The following is a 20,163-nucleotide window of genomic DNA, read 5'->3' as shown; positions in this document are numbered from 1 at the left end:
CATGATCAAAAATCCCACTGTATTATTGAGATGCTTGAATGTTACCAATACTGGTCAAATGAATACTTTGATTGCATAACTTATTTTTTTTTCTAAATAAATAAGTTATGTAATCAAAGTATTCAATTGACCAGTATTGACCACTATATGTATTGATCAAGGATATTGCTAGGACCAAACTTTCAACTGACCAGTACTGTCCATTTCAATGAGTTTAATTTATAGTAATAAAATCTTTAATTAATGTAAAACAAAGGTAAAGCATTGAATAAACTAGTATTGACCACTGACCAGTCTAAGTATATTGTCCAAAATTGAGCCTGACCAGGACACATTGTCAAGGACCAAAACTGAATCAACCAGTATTGACCACTATACATTTGTACTTTTAAAGAACAAAATTTTATATCATTCTAACTGCTTTTATATTTTTTACATTAATATTACAGCCTGTGCTAATCTGTGAATGTGCATTATGTAAAAGTTTTGAATAAACCAGTATTAACCACCCAAGAGTGACCATAGTATTGAATTGACCAGTATTGACCGGTATTGACCAGTACCGACCGGTTTTAACCAGTATTGACCGCCGGCCCGGTCAATACTCATATTGACCGGCTTTTTGCCAACATTGCCAAAAAATATTTAAATCGGTCTAGCTTTTCACGAGTTATCATCTGGAAGCCATGAAAACCTACTGACTGAAAGACAGACAAGCTTACTACATGGGGGCCCTATAAAAGAACATTCTCTTTAAAATCTCATGAAAAATATAAGAACTAGATGCCCACGGGCAATATGTAAAGCCCGTCAGCTGTCAAAAGGACTGGGAGTTGTGCATGACACTCCTTGTCTCATTGAGGCAAACATTTATGCCAAATAAAAGAGATTGCAAAAAGTTACAACATAAGTTATTTACAGTAACAACAAAGGAACGTAAAATTAAAAAAAAAAATTATTTTTTTTTTTTTAAAAAAATCTGCACCAGCAGAGATATGTCAAAATACACCTGAAAATTGGATGTAACATGCATGTTGTACTACAGAAAGGTGGTCTTCATTTTTCCCTACGACCAGTAATAAAAAAGTTACAAATGTAAGCTATTTATAGTAACAACAAAGGGAAGTAATTCTAGGATCTTACGCATGACACTCCGTCGCATGATGATGAACAATTGTGCCAAGTTACATCAAAATCCCTCTATGCATCAAAAAGAAATGCTCCAGACAAAGTCATTCTTGTATCTGACTTTTGACCTTAAGTGTGCCCTTGACCTTAGACCTACGGACCTGGTTCTTCCGCATGACACTCTGTCTCATGGTGGTGAACATTTGTGCCAAGTTAAATCAAAGTCCCTCCATGCATGAAGAAGAAATGCTCCAGACAAAGTTGTCATTCTTGTATCTGTTGACTTCTAAGTGTGACCTTGACCTTAGACAAAGGGACCTGGTTCTTGCGCATGACACTCCATCTCATGATGGTGAACAATTGTGCCAAGTTACATCAAAATCCCTCCATGCATGAAGAAGAAATGCTCTGGACAAAGTCATTTTTGAATTTGACCTTTGACCTGTAAATGTGATCTTGACCTTTGAGATAGGAACCTGGGGCTTGCGCGGCACTCCGTCTCACTGAGGTTAACATTCATACCATATATAAACAATACTGCTCCATGCATGTCCAAATTATGGTCCGGACAAACAAATCCGGACAGACGCACGCACGCACATACACCGAATAGACATTTGGACAACTATGTCTTCGCTTCCGCAAGCGGGCTCGACAATAATAAAACCAATGTGATAATACGTTATCTCTTAAAGTAACAGAGCTTAGTCAAACACTGCTGTTCTCAAAATAAATTTAGTTTCTAAGTAAATCCTGAATTCCTATCCTTAAAAGTTTTTTTTTATTAAAGTCCCCTTGTTCTTCTGTCTTTTTATATTTTCTGGTGTTTCTTTCTTGCTTTTCAAGTATACTGTAGTGTATTTGTTGACCTTCCATTTTGTAGCTGCCTGCTCTCAAGAAGTGAACCTGTAAAACAGAAATCAAATATTGTAAATTGATAAAAAGAGACCCCAACCAACTTTCATAAAGATCCCAAGAAAAATGTGACCTATAGAGTGGTCACAAGTAAAAGTTTACCGACGCACGGACGGACGATGGACGCCGCGCTATCACAAAAGCTCACCTTGTCACTTTGTGACAGGTGACCTAAAAAATCAATACCTGAGAACCGCTTCCTCCGGTAACACTAAAATGTAAATAAAATTAAACCATTAATTTTTTTTTGAAATGCTACCTTGCATTTTTGGATGTTGGGAAAAAACCGCAATATTTTTGGATTGGGAAGTGGCCCAATATAGGCCTCAGTGTCATATAAGGATGAAAAGCCCTGCTGGCTAACAATTTCTGACAAGATATCATTTTCAAAGTTTTTTCTTTTCGGTGAGTTCTATATGGAATTAAATTCTTTGGGTAATTTTGAAAGAGGACCACCCCATGATCATTCTGTGAAGTTTGGTGTAAATCTGCCCAGTGGTTCTGAAGAAGATTTTTTACAAATTGTTGGCACATGACGGACATCAACTCATGTTATTACATGACTGTACTCTATTGTTATTCTGATTGGCTGAAAACGGTTCGAAAAGTAATGAGTACATATCATATCAACTTATCCTGGGTTATAAATAGTACGATAATAAAAATAGATCGAACTAGGTGCTTGGAAAACCAATATCACCCTGTTGGTCTAAAAATAGACGGCAATATTTCCAATTTCAAAATTCAATTGAATTAAAGATACAATTGTATTATAACAAGACTGACTATACATCTATTCATGTAATAAAACAATTATTGACTTTTTCATAGGTTGATATCATGATTTATCAACCCTCAAATAAATAGTTATATAACTTTTTTCGGGTTGATAAATCCTGAAATCAACCTATGAAAAAGTCGATAATTGTATATTGTCACCCTGTGACAGGTGATCAAGCTAATAATTGTTTAAATTTGCATACATGTATTAAATTTTATGGTTTTGTCCAGAAATGCTTTATCATCAAGAAAATGAAATGGAGTCTTTACTAAGGTCTAGGAAAAATTTTGTTTCCGGTAACATGCTAGAAAAAATTAGGGTGGGTAGGTCAGAAAAACTTTAAAAATTTTCTTTGGATTTTTTAAAATTATTTTTAGGGAGACTTTTTGGAAATTATTTTTGTGTCAAAAAATGAATACAAATAGTGGGATTATGCCGCTAGAGCATCAGTCAGTTGATTTATAACATCACTGTCCATGTTTAAAGCATAAAAAGTACAGTTTTGCAACTTGAAAAAAATGTTCTCAAAGACAAAGGCGGAAGGACTGTCCATTTAGGGTCGGGCCAAAAATTTATGGTAGGTCAGGATACAGGAAACAGACAATTTTTTCTACACCTAATGTTCCTTGGTGATTCTATGCACTGACTCAATCACAAAAAACTGTTCACACAAATACTTATTTGTATACAGTATATCATGCTTTTTGAATGATTGAAACTGCTTCCCACAGCTGCAACTATATAACAAGCAAATTCGATGAATTGGTATCCCCCGCCGAAAGGGTCAGTGGTGAGGAACGGCAAAAAAATATATCCAGCAAAAAGTTAAGAATGTTACCAAGAAGCAAATAATTTCATTAGTCAAAATCAAATTAACAGAAAATGAATGGTTTTTTTTGGTTGGGGGTGGGGGGTGGGAGGGGTGAGGATACAACAGTTTACATGACGGGCATCATCAAAGTATGTTGGTTCACAGTATTTCAAGTTTGATGAAATTCTACCTGCTAGTAACTGAGAAATGGCTGCGGATGGATATTTTTGTGCATTTTTCATAAAATCAAGGGCAATAACTCTGAGGGAAATTGACAAATCAAAAAAAAAAACTTGAAGGGCAGTATCTTGGTTCATGTCTATTTCAAGTTTGATGAAATTCTATCTGCTAGTTACTGAGAAATGGCTGCAGACAGGCATTTTTCATAAAATCAAGGGCAATAACTCTGAGGGAAATTGACCATTCGAAAAAAAACTTGAAGGGCATCATCGCAGTATCTTGGTTCGTGTCTATTTCAAGTTTGATGAAATTCTACATGCTAGTTACTGAGAAATGGCTGCAGACGGACATTTTTCATTAAATCAAGGGCAATAACTCTGAGGGAAATTGACCATTCGAAAAAAAAACTTAAAAGGGCATCATCGCAGTATCTTGGTTCATGTCTATTTCAAGTTTGATGAAATTCTACCTGCTAGTTACTGAGAAACGGCTGCAGACGAACATTTTTCATTAAATCAAGGGCAATAACTCTGAGGGAAATTGACCAATCAAAAAAAACACTTGACGGGCATCATCGCAGTATGTTGGTTCCGGTTTTTTTAAGTTTCATGAAATTCTACCAAGTAGTTAGTGAGAAATGGCTGCGGAAGGACAGACTGACGGACAATGCCATTTCAATTCCCCCCTCCCAATTTCATCGGCGGGGGATAATAAAGAAACAGAAAGATAGAAATACCTTATGCTCGCAAGCAAGTGGTTTCAGTCTGTCAACAAGCACTTTGGAGCAGTACAACAATACTCTGTATAATAGACCAAGATGCCTGAAAATAGTGAAAAGTGAGCAAATTAAGAAAACATGGACAACCAGCTGTTTTGAAATTTCAAAGGTCTAAGGGCTAACATCCTTTTCGCAGTTTTTCAATTTTCATGCCAATAAGATGACCCCAATTATATCATTGGCATGGCGGGAGAAATTTGTTAAATAAAACTTTTTTTAATGAAAATAAAACAGTAGCAAATTTTGTCAAAATGTATAATGAAACGAAGTAAATGCGGTTAAAAATTTCAGTTTTGAAAAAAGAAAAGTCACTGTATGAGTAGGTTTGTTTACATGACTGACCAGTCAGAACAGCCAAACATTACTTTAACCCAGTGAATTCCAGGTACCTTTTTGACTTGGTGGTCTATGACCTTCACTTTGCTCGGTATCATTAAAAGGCAAAAACAGACTGGTAAAGCAGCTAGAAGAATCTGTTCTGCCTTCCTCAGTTTAGTATGAACACAGGAGCCGACAAAATGCTACAATTGTTTATTGGTATCTGACGGTCATGATTCATAAACGTATTTATATAACTTTAAACGTATTTGAGTATGTGTGCAGTGTACAAAATTCAGATTTCAACTAACCCATGCTGGCAACCAGATAGAAAATTTTCCAAGCCTGAACTTAAAGCTGAATTTTGAACCATAAAACAACTAGTCTAGCTCATACTCTCAAAATACTTCATCATATTGTTTGGGACATGCTCGACTGGGGATTCCTAGGAGAACTGGTACTGAATGCATCGGACCAAAAAGTAATGTGAGTGGCTTCAGTTTGCATTAATTTGCAGAGTTCAAATTTAACTTTTTTGACCAACGCACTGCAAATTTTAGCATGTAGCTTTTTTTTCTTGTTGCTAAATCTAAAATCTACTTGCAAATTTAGACTTTCAATTAAGAATGTCAGAATATCCTAAAAAATCATGCTAGAACATCAATACTGTTTGCACGGTTTTCCTTGGCGTACAATTTTGTGCGTTATAACTGACCTTCAAAGTAATTCAGAACGCATCATTGATGGCGTAACTTAACTACTGGCTGAAACTACGGCAAGGCAAATTTTCGTACCTAATATTATAAATAGCGATTCAACTGTATACATGTATGAATTAGTAAGATAGCCTGTGTTCTAGATTTAATTATAAGATAGACATCTACATTTCTTTATAATCAGTAATCCATTCAAAAAAAAAAATGGCTAACAAAAAAAGATGTTGTGTTTTCTGTTATCCTCAAATGAAAGCGAATGTACAAACATTAACAAAAACCGCAACAATTTTGACTATTACTTGTATAAATTTGCAAAATAAATTGTGTGAAATTTTTATCTTAACTTGCATTCCATGAAATTGACTTGCATTTAGCGAGTCCAAAATTTGAGCCCTGTGATTTGTGAAAGTAATTACATCTTCTGCATGATTATGGTTCTGACTAACTCTTTAACTCTTGCATTTATGGAACAGTTTGAATTCAATTCCTTCATAATTCTGACCAACTAATCGAGCATGCTTCAGAACTCCAGATAAGGGCTGTATTTGTGTAATTACAAACTTGTTAGGGATCAGATATGACTTTATTTTAAAATGTGGACGTATCAATACAAATTTATTTTAAAATGTGATTGTATCAGTACGACATGTAAACAGTATTACATATATTCCAAAGAAAGATCAAGCTGAATTGCATGTCTGCGCCAAGTTGTGCTTATCAACGCTATCCCGACTGTTGACAATTTGCACGGTGTCAAATGAGTGTGGAATATACGAAACAAACGCCAATAGCATAATGTAATGCATTAACACATAATTTTTTTGGACTTCAAAAATTATGTGTCATAAAAATCTGAAAAGGGTAAATAATTCTACCAAAACTGAAGGCAACCAAGTTATTTTTATTTTAATTTGTGTCATATGAACAGATGAACCAAGTTTGAAAGAAATATCTTCACTATTTTTCAAAAAAAGTTAGTTTTTTATGTCGGAAGCCCGATCGGGCAATGTTACCTGCCTCTTTAAAATCTATATACAATGAGGGAAATTAGTCAATACAGCACAGGAAGTTAATAGGCAGCAGTATAATGCCAATGACGAAACAACAAAATCCATATTTTCATTCTATAAGCCGATCCGATTCCCTATATTTAGCTTATCGGCAGAATCATAAGCTCAACTTAATTACTGTGTATACATGCAGTGAGCCTTAAGAAATAATAATCTAAAAGGCCCATTTCAAATTGATGAATAAATAAAAATGTAAAAAATAAGGAATTTCTATGCTTTTTATGCGTGGGGTGTTTGTTTACATTATTATTATACAACAGTACAATGGAAAGTTAGTTACTCACGTTTCTAAAAATGTCAACAGGTCCAACCATGCACATGCTGTACTGGAGTGCCGTCCATATTCTATATAAAAGTAAAATAATTCCATTAATCAGTCATGCCTGCAAGTAAAATCACGCATTTCTTAATTTTAAAAATTCAATATAGGCAGTAACAGAGAAGTTCAAAGAAACTAAAGTACCGGAAAGGAATTAAAATACTATCTGAAAAGCGACACAAAGGTGAATCTATTCTCTCATTCCCCGGGCTGAAGAACTCGTTAGAATTTTTTTGTTTCCTCAAATTTTCAAAATGTCGACGCCAGTGTCAGAGTGTAACGTGTATCCACTCTCACTCTAAATATAAAAATGTTCAAAATGTCGCCGTTTAAATATGCTACTCAGTATTGAATAAAGCATGTTTGTATCACAAATTATACGTTACCGGCTGATTATCTTCTGACGCAACAAAATAAACAGCATACTTTGAATATTCTTTCGGGTCGCAGACATCTTATTGTGCGGATATTGCGTTTCGCCTACTGATCGGACGGACGCTTATTAACATTTTAGAAGACCGTGATATCCCGAATTTCATCGGGGTCGTCGCACGCCCATGGTCTAAACCGGAACTCCATATTTTTTTATTTGGATAGTATGTGTTGTTTGGATACCCTCGTATGTTACCGTAGTGGGATTCGATCCCGATTTTCGTCGCTTCGCGACGAAAATCGGTAAGATCGATTCCCTATTAAATCTTCTGTCGATTTTGCAAACTTTGCATATCATTTATGTGTTAAGCTAAATGTGTACCCAACTGCTGTATTCAATATGTTGGTCAAAAAGGGTGGTCTTTAAATATTCGTTTCCGTGAATATTCCTAAAAAATGTTACTACCTTTTTTATCTTTTGTTATATTCGCAAAACGGGTCAAACCTTTAATCACGTAACTGTTTAGTCATTAGAACAAGTATGATAAATATGCAACAGCGGCTGGTTGTAAAACAAGACTAGACTTACATAAAAGTTCAAATAGGCAGAAAAAATGCAAACTCCTTTATCTTTTGGCTTAAATGATAATTGATATTAGTAGGGTAACCTCTCTACAGACCCAAACATTGATAAGTTTTCGATTATGAACATTGGTAAACTTAAATGTAGGTTTCATGGTATCACATGTAAACGTTAAGGTCATAGTGGTCTCGGGACTGAAAATGAGGCAAGTCATCATGGGGGCACTCGTGTTTCACAAACAGCTGGTGTGTGTTTTTGTGTTTTTTTTATATATTTGTTTGTTTTTTTGTTTTTTTTGTTGTTTTTTTTTTGGTTGTTGTTTTTTTTTTTGTGTGTGTGTTTTGTTTTCTTTTTTCTGAAAATTTACAAATTTAAAAGATGCCGCCGTATAAAACATTTAAGCTTTGTAAAATATACACCACTTTGCATCATTCGAAGGTAACAACAATCATTTTCTGAAGGGAATCCAGAAGCCCACGCCCCCCCCCCCCCCCCCCCCCCCCCCCCCCCCCCCTCGAATTTCCCTACAACCAAACTCCTGGTTCTGACTTTGCTGACCAGCTAAGATTTACACAAAACTCTTCAACATATTTTTCAAGGATAGAAGTCTGCTTGGACTTGTGGTCCAAAGTTTTTATATATATTTATACTAAAACTATAATATTTGATATGAAATGAAGGTGCATTTACTATCATATTTAATTCAGTATAAATGCTCAATTGCACATGAGTAGACACACAAATATTTGAAAAATTTCATTTTATGTGTTTTTCAAATAAAGCATTTGAAAAATCATTGGTGCAAGATGATATTTATAATGACAAGAAGGTTTCATCTCAATACACATTCACAAAAAGGGCGGATTGAATAAGAGCACGTAAGTTTATATTTTAACATTTAAACTTTAATATAAAGCCTTAAGAAATATATTCTAGTGCTAATATATGTAGAATTTCAAAGACATCAGACCACTGACATCATAGAATCTCATTCATTTTTACAAGCTCAGTAGATCTGTCTACGCACACGCAGGTTAAATGTAGTTAGCACTCATACTTAAACAATGAGAAGTCTTAATTAATGGAAAGAAGTGATTTTAAAATTTCCAATCAAGATTTTACTCAGTTTTCGATAAAGTAGAAGACAAACCACGTGCGACCTTTTTGGAGAGCAAAGTTCCATCGCCATCTCCATTGATTTCGTTTTAAACATTTACTTTTTGTAAATATATGTAGAAAAAAATCAACAACAACAAAACACCTAGTCTGAAAACATTTCCAGATTAAAGTGATTCAGTAAAACAAAAATGGTCGAAGATCAATAGGAAAAATATGTTCTGATAATGCAAAAGGTAAAGAACAGCTTTAGAAATTTCCGGATTACTTTTATAAATTAAATCCGGGGACAAGTCTTTACAAAATACAAAAGACACGCTTATAAAACGATCGAAGAAAGAAACTTATCATCAAACAAAAACGTTGTAATTTTGTCTCCGTGTAAGATTAGAAGTTAATACATGTTTATAGTGCATTGCTGTATTATAAGAGTGAAACATATCTTCAGAGTCAAAGAGAAATGTTAAAAATATTGTATTCACGAAAGTATGACATAGGTAACATGAAGACTTAGTCAATATCACTGAAGTGATACGAAACAAAAAGAAATGTGATCGATTTACATCTCATATTGTCACTCGTGGCTACGTCTCTCGTGACAATAGTGTTCACTCAGTGAAAGATATTTCGAAACTGAAAAAAAATCACATAGTGAACACTGGGTGCAACATTTTAACGATTGCAAGGGGCAGAACGTGAAGTGGTTGCACACTTGGTTCAAGCGAGCGAAATGGTTGCAAACTTACAAAATGGCGGATATTTTCTGAAATCATCGCGTGTTCGCTTGTTTTTTTTATCAGGTAAGTGGGTTTCTATGGTATTTTGAACTCTATGGATATGTGCATGCATCAGTTCTGTCTACGTCACACTCGGTTTTGCGTTTCAGCGTTGTAGATTTGGAATTCTCGAAGTTATTGAAGTTATAAAATGGTCATGTTCATGTTTTGATATTTGAATTGCGTCGTTTCTTGCCGTTTTTTTACATTCTAATGATCAAACTAGTTTGTTTTGGGCCTTTAAACGAGACAAATCAACTAATTTTGAAGAATTCTATAAATGTTTGACTCTGCATGTTTTCGGGAAAGTGCTATACCCAAATAAATCTTGTTCAAGCTCTTTTTTGTTGCAAACTTGTACTTCAAGCAATTTCTGTTGCAAACTTTTTCTGAAAAAATAGTGTCCAACTATCAGAGAATGTTTATTGCGCAACTCGTGTACATTTCTTTTCTGTTTAGGGTCGTACATTTTTATAGCATCAAATGGCCCTTTGATATTTTAATATAACTGTTGATAAAAAAAAAACATTATCATGTAAAATATCTTTAACAAATTTTCTGTCAATTATAAAAACAGGTCAATGGAGATGGGAACTTAAAATTGGGACCAAGAATTGAGACGAGAACTTGTCAGATTACCCGGTTTGCATTAAGTAATTTCTTGGGCAAGATACACACAAGGCTGATGCACACCATAGCAAAACATCGACCATATAATTTCACTGATCTTCCAAATTCACAAAAAGCTAAAAATAAGTCTCTGTTTTGTGCCCAAACGTCGTTATATGTGATTAGAAATAGAAATATGAAATTTCGCGCTATCTGCTGCAACTTTGAGGAAATTTATGATTTGCCTCTGCAACCAGTTGCACAATAAACATTCTCTTAGAGTTGGACACTATTTTTTTTTCAGAAAAAGTTTGCAACAGAAATTGCTTGAAGTACAAAATTGCAACAAAAACTAACTTGAACAAGACTTATTTGGGTATAGCACTATCCCGAAAACATGCAGAGCCAAACGTTTAAAGAATTCTTCACAATTAGTTGTTTTGTCTCGCTTAAGGGCCCCAAAACAGGTTAGTTTGATCATAAGAATGTTAAAAATGGCAGGAAACGATGCAATTCAAATTTTAAAACATGGACATGACCATTTTATAACTTCAACAACTTCAAGAATTCGAAATCTACAACGCTGAAACGCAGAATCGAGTGTGACGTAGACATAGAACTGATGTATGCACTAATCCATAGAGTTAAAAATACCATAGAACCCCACTTATCTGATAAAAAAAACAAGAGAACACGCGATGACTTCAGAAAATATCCGCCATTTTGTAAGTTTGCAACCATTTCGCTCGCTTGAACCAAGTGTGCAACCACTTCACGTCCTGCCCCTTGGATTGGTGCAAATATGGGGGCATATTTTTGCCATGTGGAAGCTAGGTAGCTATCACGATAATATTCTAAACTTTCCAGGAAATATGTGCATTTTTCCGACAGCAATTATCAAGGGGGGTATTCGATCTACTCTTTATCTCCGAAACAAAATGGCGGCCAAAACTGAAAATGTTAGTTTTTCTTACATTTTATCTTTTTTAAGGATTTCTAGACCATTACACATGGCTATCAACCTGCTCCACTGTTTTCTCTATCTATCGGCACCTTTAACTTTGGAAACAGTGCTGTAATTTGTCTGGAATGCTGGTCATGGGATTTGAATCGATGGAAAATCCTCCGTTAAACACGGGATAAGGAATAGTGCGATTAGCAAAAATGGTCTTTTTTCCTAATTATTCAAACAGCTGTGAGCTATTATTTTGATTAGAAGTAAAATATCAATATATATTTCCTTCATGGTTAGTCTGGAGCCGATTAAAAGTCGTAATTTTAAATTACACAGTTTTTTGTCTGATGGTAAGGAACAGTGTACGAAAATAAGAGGATAAGGTGCAGTTCACTTCTTCAAGCGACTTTTTCCTTCGCTCTTTTCAGAGACAATCAAGTAAAATTCTGTTAAAATAATATTTTGGTGACATTTATAACTATCTCTTGCTCAATGTAGTAAGATTTAAAAGGTATCCGCCTGTCTATCAGACACGTGATGTACTGAAAGCCAAAAGTTAAGCAAGTATTTAATATAGTATCCCTTGCCAACATTTAACTATCTGTAAATTTCTTTTTGGTATAGGAGTGTTTACACTATGTGCTTTTACATTTGTGTTTTGACAAGTGGTGCTTATGCTTCTAATGTTTTTGGAGTTCCCACTATGTGTTAAAGCATACATGTTAATTTCAAGGGTGAAAGCAGTATCATAAAATACGTTTATCAACACATCTAGTTCCATAAGCTTTATAAATAAACGAATCTAAATTTTACTATTATGATTTGAAAACACTATTGCTGACATCTTTTTATGAAAAGGACTACACCTTATTTTCCAGAAGCCTTTCTCCTAATGGTATATAATAATTCAAACATTTTAAAAGCTTTTTTGGGGAAGTAATTCACCCAAAATTACAAATTAGGCGCATAAAGGTCGTAAAAAATCTGAAAAAAAAAAATTTTGAGGTATACAAGTGAGGTGTTTTCATTTTCAAAATAAAACATACCTAGATTAAACACAAAAAAAAAACAACCATGAAAATTTTCTCTGAAGAAAGTTATGATACATTAAAAAACATCACTACTTTTTCCTTGAGGGTTTTCAAAATACATACGTGACTACACCAGTGTTTAAAAAACAAACTGTTTTCGGGAACAGTTTCGCGGTTGACTGTGTCGGTATGTTTAGTAGAATAGCTGAAAATATACCAGCATTTTAGCTACATACTGATTATACAAACTGCATTTATTTTTTCCGGCTTCGTATATCAAACTAACAAGATGAATTGAAATCAAATTTTATTTAAACATTCAGAGTGAACTAAACCAGTTTTTTCTTTTTTTCTATGTAATTTAAACGTAATACAAACAATAGTTTTGTCTGAAGGAAAAGTCCTGGAATATTTACAGTCATTCTAACAACTTTGAGAACATTCTATCATATTTTCATCATACATAACACAAAATCGATGAGTATGCTCAAGGTAACGTATGTACCAGTTAAGTAAATTATGCATATACAATGTATTTACCGATACCACTTTTCGTTAATGCAATAAAATCTTTTATATGCCCTTTGAATATGTTTCGATCACATTAAATTTTGTATTACTGTTTATATGGGCAATAGTGTATTCTCATTTGAATTCAATCATCTATGATACTACCCTGAAATTTATGTAAGTCCTAAATTTCTAGTATATTGGTCCAAAACTATAATAAAGGAAATGTTTTAAGATGTTTAATCACTATCAAGGCAGTTATGCATATCATGTGAATTGCAGAAAAGAAGAATAAACAATATCGCGACAGCAAATAGCTTTTTTTCAAAGCAAATACATACGTTACTGTACAATTACACTGGCATGTAACCTCCTGCTGTACAAAAGTAAGAATCTGCGTTATGCAATCGTCAAAATTCTACGAAACGATATAAAATCCATCCTGTACGACTGAATTGAAGGATTAGTATTGTTACTATTGGATACGTATGTATCACTCGTAAACACTGTATCTTTACTTTTATATACATTAATATACATGTAATGATTTCATTTGAAAACAGTAAACATATTCTATATTTAAAAATTATTAGATATGAAAATTTATTACGGTGTGATATTATTCTCATATCATATCTATAGCATACAATTCTCAAAACTGAATTTGTTTACAATGTGTACGTGATAAAAGGTTATCAAAATTAAAAGTTGGCGACCTAAAAAGCTTGTAAACATGAAACCCTGCGTCACTGTTGACGTATGCTGACGTAGGAGTTAGTTTTAAATATTTCAGTAACGTATGTATCGATCACATATATATCATTTCCTTCTTTGATGCTCATAAAGAATATTCATAGATAGATATTTGTTGCCTAAAGGGTAATCAGCTAGATATGACAATGAACTTCGTCTTTAAGAGCATTAAAAAAATGAATTAAATTGTGATATTTCTACAATACGGTAACGGATGTATCAATCTGTTATATACGCTTTTGGGTAAGGTTTTCCACGCTGATATGGTATAAAATGTAACCCGAATTAACAGCATGAATGAGCAAGCATAACAGTTATATAATTTACAAACAGACATGTGTGAATGTTTATTCTACCCAGAAACGGCAAAAACATTATCATATTCTTTGGCATCATTTTAAATGATGACTGATACCAAAGGAGTCCAGAAAAATTTGTATCTATGTTTGATTATAAAATAACTTCCTATGTTACTTCATAAAAATATGTGATTTCGTTGACTACTGATGAATTTTAACTACAAGAACGTTCATTAAACATAAAAATGAGCTGGCGACAGCAACGTATGTATTGTTTACGGTAGTTTGAAGCTTCATAAATTACTAACAGACAAAGGTAACAGTCAAAGATTCGGTATAAAAATCAAACAAGCTTAGTGCTATATGACATGGAGACGAATTACTCTTCTATTGATTTGTGAGTAAGATAGTAAACAGTAACATACACATGCGTCTCACTAGTGATTTTGGGTGAATAATTCCTTTTGCATTTTTAAATGAAGACTGAATCCAAGTCCCCATAATTATAGCCATGTTTATGAAAATGTTTACATTTTTCACTTTTTTCATGCAGGCTGATAACGAGACATCCTACTTGGAAGTCTTTCAAGTGAGATTGGATTACCGTATGTTTTAGCATACAGAATAGAGCATTGTCCTGTTCCGAATGCCTGGTTTCTATATTTCAAAAGCACTACAACCAAATACTTATGCGGAAATATCATTCATTTTATACATGGAAATGCACAGCAACTGAAAATTGCTACTAGTATTATACTACACGAATTACAGTAAGATGATCAGAGTTTCACTTTAAATATGCAAATGAGAATTTGAAATAAAAAGCAACGGTTCTTGGCCGTCATGTCTACCAAGAGACCTAACCAATTTGTAATTTCCAGAAGAATCGTTGTTGTTTATATTTCGTGAAAAGCTTCTGAAGTGGAAATCAAACTTTGTAGTATATTTTTTGAAGAGGAAATTGGTTGCTTTGTATATTTAACTAATGGAAAAATCGGTTACATTTGCTCCCTACCTATTTAGCATTTGAATGGCCAATTTATAAGTTCCTATAAAATGTTTGATTGGCCAAATATCTAGGCCAAAAGTGATATAAGACACCACGTAGAACAGAGAACAACAGTTTTGTTTAATCGACAATCACTGAAAAAGTCAAGTGTGCTTACCTACTGACATATCTTGTCTGGTAATTTATGTTCATTCGGGGATTATGTTACTGTTCTACTCCTCAATCAGACCCCTTCAGTTATTACATGGTAGAGAAATGTCAACTGGTTATCTCAGAAACGATGAAAGAAAACTGTAAAATCCGTTTGAAAAAATTGCACTGCACCTTATCCTCTGATTTTCGCACACTGTTCCTTACCATCAGACAAAAATTGTGTTTTTTTGAAAATACGAACTGTGATCTGCACAAAACGAACAGTATTAGATAAGTTTGTGGAAATATTCCTTCCAACCAGAAAAATAGCTTACAACCTGCGGTATATTAGGAAAAAAGACCATTTTTGCTAATCGCACTATTCCTTATCCCGTGTTTAACGGAGGATTTTCCATCGATTCGAATCTCATGACCAGCATTCCAGACAAATTACGGCTCTGTTTCCAAAGTGAAAAGTACCGGTTGATAGAGAAAACAGTGGAGCAGGTTGATAGACATGTGTTATTGTCTAGATATCCTTGAAAAAGAAAAAAAGTAAGAAAAACTAACATTTTCAGTTTTGGCCGCCATTTTGTTTCGGTGGTAAGGAGTAGATCGAATACCCCCCTTGATTATGGTGGCATATTTCTGCCACGAGATAGCTAGGTCACGATAATATTCTAACCTTTCCAGGAAATATGTGCAGTTTTCTGAAAATATTACAGCAATTGTGGTGGCATATTTCTGCCATGTGAAAGCTCTTTCACCATAATATTCTAAACTTTCCAGGAAATAAGTGCATTTTACTGAAAACATTACAGCAATTGTGGTAGTATATTTTTGCCACGAAATAGCAAGGTAGCTATTACGATAGTATTGTAATTATTTCTTGAAAATATTTGACCACAAAATTTCATGTTAATGTTTGGAACTGCCACGAGATGCTTGGTAGCTATAACAACAAGTTGTGCATTTTTCTGAAGATATTATCGCAATGAAAATTATTTTTTAGGTTACTGAGACAAACTTGTCTGAAAAGTTCTAAATGTCATAATATTTTCTGAAAGTATCGAAATAGCTATCTAGCTTTTAAATGGCAGCTGTTAGCACTTATAGAAAATGTATCGCGATAACAAATTTTATCCTACCCTCATACAAGATATAGCACAAAATCGGCCTGCCTAATAAATTTATCTAGTCAGTGTCAAGATATCACTTTTATTAAAACTTATGAAATCACATACATGTATTTATCTTTTTTGCATTGAAACCGTCACCATTGTATTGGAAATGTTTGAACTTTGAAAATGAGTGGTCAAATCATAGGTTTTTATCTAGAAACAAAACTGTTATTGCTATTTTTCAATTTTATAGCACTTCAGCCAGAAATTTTGAAAACACTTTTTTCCGAATTTTTCATTGAAACCTTTATCATTGTATTGGAAATGTTCTAACTAAGAAAATAAGTGGCAATATCAAAAGTTATCGCATTTTTTCAATTTTATCTACAAATTGAATTGCACTTGCGAACGTCATATATGACGTCAAGTCTGCACGCTGTTGCTCTTTTAAACGACATTTTCCCCCATTTTTCTGAGCAGGTAGGATAAATAGAATATTAGGTTACTGTCTGAAAAATAGAGCCTCAACTTTTATATTTTCTCCGACTCACTTAATAAATTTAAATTTATAAGACAGTAACCTAATATTCTCTATAAGTTATCGCAAAAATATTTCCAGAAAACCTTCGACTATTGCGAAAACGTGACGCATTATCAAGATACGTTTTGGAAGTATCGCGATAGTTACCTAGTTTTCTCTAGCAGAAATATGCCACCCTAGCAATAAATAACATTTTCTAGATATTTCTTTATTTCCTGAACATGTTTTAGCGCACAATTTTACTTTAATGCTCTAAACTACCACGAGATACTAGGTAGCTATAACGATAATAGTCTAAACTTACAAGCAACCTTGTACATTTTTCAGAAAATCATCGCAATAAATTAAATTTATATATATTCCTTTTATTTCCAAGGCACTTTGAGCTGTTGGGATAAACTTTTTAGACAAAGTTTGAAATTTCAAAATAAAGTATCGAAACACTTACTAGTATCTCCCTAATATACGGCAGCTTTGGGCACTAACGCAAAGAGTATCGGGATACTTCTGTAAATTACCACACTAAGATTTCTAGGAAACTTTCGACTACCGATATAATCTTTTCTGAAAAGTTCATTTTATCAAAATATTTTTGATTGTCGTGATAGCTACCAAGCTATTTTGTGGCAGAAACATGCCACCATACGCCACCACAAGACAGTTATCTTTGCCTTATTGCGAAATGTGATTGCTTGATGGTGTCAAAGATATAAGGGAACTTTTGTTTATCTTTGCCTTATTGCGAAATGTGATTGCTTGATGGTGTCAAAGATATAAGGGAACTTTTGACTAGGTTTTAGGACTTTAATTTACGGACATTTGAAGTGCAACAGAAGTGTAAGACTGCTGTTTCTGTCATAGATAATATACTGCTCATATAGTAAACAACATTGCTTATAGTAGTAAGATTAAATCGCCCCATTGCTCACCTTCCAAATTTCAAATTATATGCTAAGTTTATATTTTTCTATATTCCAGTCGTTTGAAATCGAAAAGAAAAAGATGAGTGTAAATCTTACATTTTTGCTGGCTATGACCACTATGTTGGCCTTGGAGGCAAATGCTTCTAACAACAGATGTCCTTCAGGACACTGGTGTACGAAAAGAGGCGTGCAGCTACATTCGCTGAAACCAAAAAGTGAGGCGCGTGGGTGTCCCCTTGGATACTGGTGCCAAGCGGCAGATGAGGTCCTACGCGATTTGGAAGGTGATATCATACAGCGCATTCATGACGTGCAGATTACGTGTCCAGTTGGATTCCGGTGCAAGAGAAGTGTAGACGATCTAAATAGTTTACCAAAGCTCATAAACTGCCCGCCTGGATACTGGTGCAAGAAATAGGGAGCGCTTTAAGAAAATATTTCTGAACTTTATCTACTGTCTAAAATAACATTATTACACTGTTAGCCATATATTAATTCCAACTTGTATGCATTAATTAATAAATATGAATTATATATTCAAATCATTTAAAGATGCTTTCTTAAGCTTGAATATAATATATAATATTTGTATCTTTTTTTGCCTAACCTGGATAATAAATTTTGAACTGAGAAAACCCATACATATTTTGTTGTTTCTATTAAATTTACTATTCATTTCTTAAATGGCCGAAAGGCTTACTTTTCTTTCTAGCTTTGACAAGATAATGTTGTTATTGCACGACTTATTATTTATATCTTGTATTAAAGTCAAATTTACTTGTTAACAGAATTCAATGTGTTTTTGTGTTTGCGCCCCCTTGATATAATTTCTTCGAAAAATCAATTTTGTATCTGAATTGATTCAACGACAAATTACTGTTTTTGGGTATGTTATTTCTTAATTCTAACTCGACCAGACTTATTTTCTTATAACGAAAGAAGACTGACAGTAAGTGTTATTATGTAACAATATCATTTTAGTACGTTACACATACTACTTCATTGCTTCAAACGTCATAGCGATGCATTAGAACAACAACAACAACAACAAACTTTATTAGCAATATCGACAAAACATGTCTTTGGCTAATGAACAGATAAAACTATAATAAATAACTAGATCTACATGCACATGAGTAAACATTACAATTATATGTATGATAAAAGAAATTCATATCAATGGTCTTAACTATAACGTTTCTGCCCTTAATTTATATGACTCGTTGATAAATTTACAAATATTTATTACAGTTTTTCTTTTTCTTGACCTCATTAATCTGTTGAATTTCTGCATAGTAGGCCATGAAAGATGTGATGTATTTTGATCGAATATTGGAATATTTGCAGCAAGTCATCAAAAATGATATTCTGATTCTACGACATTATGATTACAAGTTCTACAAATTCTATTAGAAAAGGAAATCACACAAACAATCAAATATTTGGTGAATGTCACTAACGATATAGATGCGAATAATTATGTCACGAGGGTGACCTTCGCGCCTGAACTCGTGACAATGATTTTATTCAACAACAAATCACTGTTTTAGATATATGATTTCTTAACCATCAAATGATTTAGATACCCATAACAAAGCCAGAAATGAGCTGCTTATTGAAGGTTGAAATACTACAACAAAAATGCCAGAATCTATGCAACAGCATCTGCGATTTTATTATCATTTTTTTTTTTTTTTTTTTTTTTTTTTTTTTTTTTTTAAATGATGATTCATCTCCTTTTGATCAGCAGTAAGAGAAGCAAGACCAGCATCAGTAGTAAAAGAAATTGATTGTTCGCAATTTAACGGTAACTTCGTTGAACTTTAAACCGGCCTTTGCTTGTATTTGAAAGACATAATGTTTGCAAACCAAAATTTATCAATGTTAGTCTAGTCCAGATGTCAATAAATGTAAGACGTACAGGCATTTTGTTAGTATTTGGTCCCATACACCTTTTGAGTATAATTTGGGTATGCTGATTTCAAAAACATATGTTGGCCATCTGACAAATGATTTTTATGGGTCAAAATGGCGGAAGGAAAACAAAATGGCCGCCAAATTAAGATATTTTTAATACAAATATGTGATAGTATCACAATTATTCAAAAATATGTGCGTGTCTATATCAAATTAATGTGATTAAATAAACAACACTTTTATCAAAGATAAAGCAATTTAATCTAAATGTGTGCTGTTAAAAAAAACATTTAACATTTATTTTTATGTCGATAAGACTTTCAAAGCAACTGTCCGAGGTACTTTATATCGCATTCATTATATAACTTCTTTCTATTTTTACCGGCCTTCTCCGGGTGAATACGTGTACTTACCTCATCTAATAGGGTTTCATTTAAACGCAATGTCAGTTTTGCTAGTTGTATATGTTATATGTGTCATATATGTATGTCATCATGGGC

At 33.6% G+C, this 20,163-nt stretch overlaps 1 protein-coding gene and 1 long non-coding RNA gene across 2 annotated transcripts; one reads left to right on the top strand and one right to left on the bottom strand.

Moving 5' to 3' along the window:
• Nucleotides 1–1,803: 1,803 nt before the first annotated feature.
• Nucleotides 1,804–7,707, bottom strand: LOC128559480 (uncharacterized). The gene is made up of 4 exons (XM_053551237.1): nucleotides 7,443–7,707; nucleotides 6,982–7,042; nucleotides 4,552–4,636; nucleotides 1,804–2,034 (listed from the first exon to the last, which is right to left on the bottom strand). Exons 1-4 carry the CDS (start codon nucleotides 7,468–7,470, stop codon nucleotides 1,864–1,866), a joined length of 345 nt encoding a protein of 114 aa, XP_053407212.1. The 5' UTR covers nucleotides 7,471–7,707; the 3' UTR covers nucleotides 1,804–1,863.
• Nucleotides 7,708–8,476: 769 nt separating this feature from the next.
• On the top strand, nucleotides 8,477–18,536 carry LOC123546958 (uncharacterized). The gene is made up of 2 exons (XR_006685566.2): nucleotides 8,477–8,849; nucleotides 17,802–18,536. It is a non-coding gene; the product is annotated as an uncharacterized LOC123546958 (long non-coding RNA).
• Nucleotides 18,537–20,163: the final 1,627 nt, after the last annotated feature.

The sequence above is a fragment of the Mercenaria mercenaria genome, chromosome 9, assembly GCF_021730395.1.
Source record: "Mercenaria mercenaria strain notata chromosome 9, MADL_Memer_1, whole genome shotgun sequence".
Taxonomy (NCBI): domain Eukaryota; kingdom Metazoa; phylum Mollusca; class Bivalvia; order Venerida; family Veneridae; genus Mercenaria; species Mercenaria mercenaria.
This window is presented reverse-complemented; position numbering and strand designations above follow the sequence as displayed.

Coding starts and splice junctions, on each gene's coding strand:
- LOC128559480 (XM_053551237.1), bottom strand. CDS start 7,470: ATGTCTGCGACCCGAAAGAATATTCAAA. Junction 7,043..7,442: donor GACCCGAAAGAATATTCAAA/GTATGCTGTTTA, acceptor ACTTTTATATAG/AATATGGACGGCACTCCAGT. Junction 2,035..4,551: donor CACTTGCTTGCGAGCATAAG/GTATTTCTATCT, acceptor TCTGTTTTACAG/GTTCACTTCTTGAGAGCAGG.